Raw genomic sequence first — 6,619 nt, forward strand, 5'->3', positions numbered from 1 at the left:
CAAACAAACAAAAACCCCAGAAAAAACAACGAATGCCTCCTTAAAAACTATAGCTATGCCCTTTCAGTGTGTGAGAGTATCAGTTAGGATCCCTTTCTAATTCCCACTTCCTGTCTTGCATATGAATTTCCCTCCCTGGATTGGCTCTGTTTTCCACAATATTCTATAGTCATGGAACTCTGTGATGTAAGCAAAAGGGGTGTTAACAGGGCACCAGTCTATTCTAGCCAGGAAACACAACACAGAATTTCAAACCATAGATTAAAACTTCCATGAGATGGCATGCTATGACTTTCTTTTAGTTCAACAGCAAAAGATGACCTGAATATGTCCTAAAGAATATGAGGAACATCTGTACATATCCCTTTAATATGACTATAATCCTTTATAATTCCCCTTTACTCTTGAAGGGAAGTCAAGCTAAATGCTGTGTTCTTGATTATAATAAAATGGAGATTGAAACAGCAAAAGTCAGCTGGTTTCTCATTTTTTTTTTTGTTCAGCTGTATTTTTGTTTCTTGGTTTCTTTCTTGTTTTGGTGCTTTTGTGGTTTTGTTGTTTTGTTTTTTTTTTTATCCTCAGACAATGACAAGCCTGAAGATCTTTCCCTCCCAAACTCTTTCAGATGTAAATGTAGAAAGAATTTAAATTTTTAAAAAAGCATGGGGACAAGTCATTGTCACTGCTTTACATCTTGGGTTTTTCTTAAATGAAATTGCTCTTAAATTCATTTTCTTATTAGAATGGCGCATTAATTAGAAACTCTGTACTGAATTAAAGTGTCTTCACTTGGCAGCTGGCTTTTTCAGCCCTGGTGCATTTTGTGGAAGACTTACAGTGAGTAAAAAATTAGAGAATTTTTTCTCTAAAAATTTAGAGAATTTTTAACTACAAGGATTCTCATAGTGATCCTTTTAAAAAATCTAGTTGTAGTATATCATCAGAATTTAGACAACATGCATCATCCAAAAGCTTCTTTAATTTGTTGACAGATTTTCAGTAATGAAGAATGTAATATCATATTAAGTACTAGAAAGCAGTTGAACCCTGTATATGCTACCTTTAAGTAAATAAAATAGTAACCATGTAAAGAATTGTCTCGTTAGCTAACTTTAGATTATGGAGAAAATTCAAGCTGTTGTTGCTGTTGTTGTCAGTTCTGCTTCAAAAATGTCTTGTCTTTATTGTCCAGACACAGATGTTACATTGCWGGAGATACTGCTCCTAAAAGAAAAGTTAAAAAAAAAAATACCAATTCAAAAAGTACAGTGTAATTTATTTTGCAGTTTTTTTCTAAGTATACAAGACAGTAAGTTTATTTKCTAACACATGATGGCAAAATGCTGGAACACAGCCTTAAGCTAAACAGCACAACACTAAAGCTTCTCAACAGAATCATATTTGCAAGTCTTCACATACCTGTGTATTAATGGAGAATGTTTATCTCTGTGTGGTCTGTTTTCACACTGGGCTTTAGTGGCATTTTCAAGCTATGGCAGAATTTATTTTTAGATTAAAAAGATTAATRAATTCAACTTCTGCATTATTTTCATGAATGTTATTTGAAGATTTGTGTGGCTGTTAAATGACTTGAGTTGCCAAGTTATACATTTAGATAATGATTCTAAATTTCTCCATATGGGAAAAAAGTAGCCTTTTGTTTTTCTTAGTATCACTCATTTGAAATGTATAGAAAACATATTGTTTACAGATTATATGTACACCATCACTTACTGAGCAGCCTTTCCCTCTTATTTTGTKCTTATTAATTGAAACAGTGAAGGAAAATACAGTTAATTGTATATTTTAGGTTAACCCCAYTTTGTTACTTTTTCATGTAGGTCTTTAAAGTAATTAAATTTGTTTACATTATAACACTAAATGTTATCCTCTAGCCTTCCARTCTCCAGATTTAGCAGTATGAAAAAAATGACCAATTTTAAAATTAGTGTCTATTTGTAGTTCAAATACATCCAACATTCTGTGTGAGTTGGCAGAAGACATTTGCTGTTTTAAATTCTGCATTATCTAAGTCAGTTTGGAAACAGCCTTTATCACAGCCTAAAATAATTAGCAATGGTGTGTACTTTCTTATGTATAATATTTCTAACACTGTTTTTTGTGACATGTCTTTGAGGTCACTGTCTGTAAAGATGGGGCTGTTCTGAGTTTTTTCATTTGGATTCTGAATATCTTCAGTGGTCTTTTCTAATTTCCATCTTTTAATGGTGGTGTTTCACTTTTATATTTCTATTTGATTAGAAATTATACAAAAACCTGAGTGAGGTGAAGTCTGAAGTGGAAACAGTGATAAAAACTGGGAGGCAGATTGTTCAGAAGCAGCAAACAGAGAACCCAAAGGAACTGGATGAGAGGCTTACAGCTCTAAAAYTGCAGTATAATGAACTGGGTGCAAAGGTAAGCTCTGTGTTTTTAAAACAAAACTAAAAAGTGCTCTTTTTAACTAGTAAAGTGAAAAATAATCTTGGTGTGATAAGTACATGGGATTTCTAAGAGTCCCTTTCAAGGTTCTCCCAGTGGGACAGAAGCAAAGGAGGCAAAGGCAATCATCAGCATGGCTATTCAATCACTCTGAGGAAAAAACAACCATGCAGGAAAATAAAAAATTCATTTCTTGCAATTTAAAATTTTGCTTTCTTAGCATTGTAATTTTTTTCTCGCTCATTTGTTTTTAGGATTCAGATTTTTTTCCTAAAACTCAACCAAACAGAGTAGGATGGACAGGCTGCTAAACAATATTAACAAGGCTCAGAAGAGGAGTTGTGGCATTGTCCTAAAGACTTCATTTAAGTAATTCAGTTAACAACCATCCTTCATTACTCATTTTTCTTCCTCTTGCCCTCATCAGAACTATCCAAACAACTTCTAAAAACTGTAGGATTAGAGTGAATTTGTGCTRTGACTGGATGACTGAAAATTGGGAATGACACATAGTACCTGTCTGTTTATTTCTAAAATTTATACACATTAAATGTACAAAACAGGACAGGAAGCAAACTCTTAATTTTTTWAATTATAAATTATTCAAATCATAAATTCTTAATAGCTAGGAAAATGAGCCCAGGGTAATACTGAGAGTCTGTKGTTTTAACAAATAATGAGAATCAAGCCCTGGTGACTACAGGATGATAAAACAATAAGAATTATGTTACTTTTGACAGAGATAATACCCATTAGGGAATTTGAATTAAGCAGTTCTTTCTTCCTAGAAAGYAAAGGTATTAAGAGACATCAGTCTTTTGAGTGTCAAGAAAACTGGGGTCTGCTTCATTAGATGTGGATAGCTGCCATTTGGGATTGGATAGTGTTTGGCTCTCCATTATTTTGGAAAGAACTGTGGCATTTATTCCTGCATTATGTTTAACTTCACAGCAACCAGGTGCCATTATTGTARGAAACCTCTCTTAACTAATGAAGGGATAAAAATGTGCCATTAGGGAGCCATTACTGRCTTGAAGTGAGCCATATTGCAAATTAATGTGTCTCAAAAATTTGCAGTGCTGTGCCTAGCTCTGTTGCCCTAGATGTAATTTCTCACATTTACTTTTACACAGCATGGTAATTAACAGTTTAAGAGAAAGTCACAGAAGCCCAGATATGTAGAAATAAATTGGATAGCCATTATCAGCACTAATTGATTTCATTGAGACAAAGTCTTTTTAAGGGAAAAATAGTAGTAGTTATAATTAATAGTAAGTGTCAGCAYTCAAATGTACAGTCTGAGGGAAAAACAAATCTTCAAGCATAGATTCACTTGTGTGGTTTCATAGGCCTCTTTCAAGAGGCCCCTCATATACAAAATAACTCCTGATCATATTTTCTGACCCAGAAGGCCTTTAGAGGGCACTGTTTCCTATTTTTTTGGTAGAAAAYACATCTTTACATTTTAAGTGCTAGCACTGATTAATCAGCAACCTCTGGATATATACAATGTAAATGGGAATGTTGTATTATTTATATAATAAAAATATTTTAGAGATGTATATAGCAATACATTCTGTCCCTGTTTTGACAAGTTTCAGGAACTTTATTTTATAATACACAAGGTGTTTAAAATTCTTAYACAGGCAATCAGGCTCAGGGTAGTGCACTTTGCCTTGTGTTGCTGCTAAGTGATGTTATTTACAATTGTTTTCACACTCTTCAGAAGAGGTGAAAAACCTGGCTGCATGTGTTATTGGAGCTCTAAAAAGCTGAATTTTATGGTTCTTCCCAGGGATTTACCTCTTGGCCTGACTGTAAGTTCTGTGGTCTCRTTTAATAAATTTGGCATGCAAGAAAAAACATAAAGCATATTCAGTGAAGGAAAAATTTTCTGAGATTTCAATAGCAACCCTCTACCTAGTGATAATAAATTATCAGGAACACTTTATTGCTTATTCCCTAGGCAAATCTCATCTCCTTGCTCAGGGATAGCAAYAGCCATGTACCTAACCTTGTAACATCCTATTACATTTTAAAACCTCAAATTCTCCTTGGCAGTCGATCTACAAATCAATTTGATCATTGTGCCTCTACTTGTTCTCAGTGGCAAAGTCCAAAGTAGTTTTAGTAGATGCTGATACCAGTTTTCTACCACTGAAGATTTTTTTTTCTATTTCAAAATACTTAAATGCAAATCAGTGGCTAGAGTCTTACTAGGTTACTATTTGACATTCAAGCTAATTAGTAATTTCTTTTAAATATTGGTGATGTATGGGACACTTTTAACCCTTCTTCTCTGATTGGGTTTTTTCGAACTTCATCATGAGTTATTAATTTGTATTTTCTGCTACTATTTGCCTAATGTCTATTGTGTAGTTTCCCATCTAAGATGTCTTAATTTACTATTTTCCTTTCCCTACTAATTAAGTAAAACCTTTTCTTTTTCTTCCTGAAGAGTCTCGGGAGCTTGCAGGAAAGATTTTGTTTGCCCTGTTCTTTCAAAATGCAGTGTAATACAGTCAAGACAATATAAATACTCAGCCTTCCTTCCAGGTACCATGTGATAAGTTTAAAAGAGCTACAGCTAAATCAGGGGTCATCCCTAGCACTTCACATCCAAAACATTCAGAAAACTAMAACCTTGAAGTTAACTGCCTTATTTTGACATTATTCAGTAACTTTTTATGTTTCAGGATTTTAGAGTTTCTTTGACTTTTTCTTCCAGGTAGCTTAGCTATATGGAAAAAAAACCTTGAGGAATCTCTGTCCTTGTATGGCTTCCTACACTAAAATATACTCTTTGAAGGGTTTTGACATCTGGTTTGCTCCTCGAGGAAAGCCTGTTTATTCAATTGTTCCAAATTAATTTACTGTGCACAGCTTCAAAACAGAGGAGGAGGTTTTCAGAGGTTGGCTGATAGCTCAAACTCAATGGGTAGCTTCAAAACAGAGGAGGAAGTTTTCAGAGGTTGGCTGCTAGCTCAAACTCAATGGGTCTTTATGCACATAATTTTCTTGTGGGTGTTTGCATTATAGCAGCAAAATCACTGATACTGAGAGAACAAATCAAGAAACAAGTGAATTAGAAGTGMAACTTCACCTGTGGAATCACAAGTTTAGTTTTTGTAGAAAAGTGGCCTGAAGAAAATGTTACATAAAACATCAAGGGGCCTGTTTTCACTGAAGGCTTAGTAACCAGAATCTTTCTTTCTGCAGGTGACAGAAAAAAAGCAAGAGTTAGAGAAATGCTTGAAACTGTCCCGGAAACTGCGGAAGGAGATTAATTCTCTGACAGAGTGGTTGGCAGCAACAGACGCAGAACTGACAAAGAGATCCGCGGCACAGGGGATGCCCAGCAATTTGGATGCTGAAATTGCCTGGGGCAAGGTAACCATGTAACACACAAACGTGTATATTACAGAAAAAGAAAAAATAAAAAAAAAATTCCTTTGTGATAAAGAAAAAGGATTTTAAAATACTGGCATTTTAATTAGTGGGGTTTTGTAAATGCTGTGGGCTTATCTCACCTTAGCATTAGCACTCAGAAAAGTTACCCGAACATTGCTGATATCAATAGCACAATTCACGTTCACTTTGCAATAATCTTCACTGAGGTGAATTTAAAGTTAGAATTTAATTTTTTAGAGTACTATAAATCATCTACCCAGTATCTGTGTAAGTAGAGATTCCTTTCCCACCCCATTCTACTCATTATTAGAAAGGTATTAAATAATAGACAAAAGACTAAAGATGCCAGAGCTCTGTATATTCTAAATTTTCAGGTAGCAGCCAGGATATTTGTTTTCTTACTCTTAGATTTGTAGCTCATTCTTCCTACTTCCATTAGACTTCACCTTGAACTCATATTTTAGGTTAAAACTCCAAACCTAAATGAAAACTTTTCTCAAAATCACAGTTTACATAAACATCTTACAGAAAGTGAGGAATGCAGGAGGTCTGTATAAAAGGAGTATTTCTGTGTGATGATAAACCTTGTACCACTCAACACTAGCTAATCTATTTTATATTCTGCACTTGTAATTAAAATCCAGTCTATGAGGACATAGACAAACCAACTCATCATTATTTGCACATACCAAAATCTGCATTTTAGAGCACACTATGCTCAACATGACCCAAAGCTTCAAAATTTTGAATAACTGTGTGCAGCCAG

At 34.4% G+C, this 6,619-nt stretch overlaps 1 protein-coding gene across 1 annotated transcript in view; it reads left to right on the forward strand.

The window, feature by feature from the left end:
- LOC130584614 (dystrophin) overlaps nucleotides 1–6,619 on the forward strand; it is a gene marked incomplete at its 5' end in the record, with an annotated part of 165,056 nt that overhangs the window by 84,922 nt on the left and 73,515 nt on the right. Inside the window, 2 exons of the mRNA XM_057384700.1 lie at nucleotides 2,263–2,418; nucleotides 5,662–5,832. Of these exons, the coding sequence (XP_057240683.1) occupies nucleotides 2,263–2,418; nucleotides 5,662–5,832 (327 nt within the window). The remainder of the gene's footprint in view (nucleotides 1–2,262; nucleotides 2,419–5,661; nucleotides 5,833–6,619) is intronic.

The sequence above is a fragment of the Malurus melanocephalus genome, unplaced genomic scaffold, assembly GCF_030028575.1.
Source record: "Malurus melanocephalus ecotype Western Australia unplaced genomic scaffold, MMel_1.1 scaffold_737, whole genome shotgun sequence".
In the NCBI taxonomy this organism is placed as follows: domain Eukaryota; kingdom Metazoa; phylum Chordata; class Aves; order Passeriformes; family Maluridae; genus Malurus; species Malurus melanocephalus.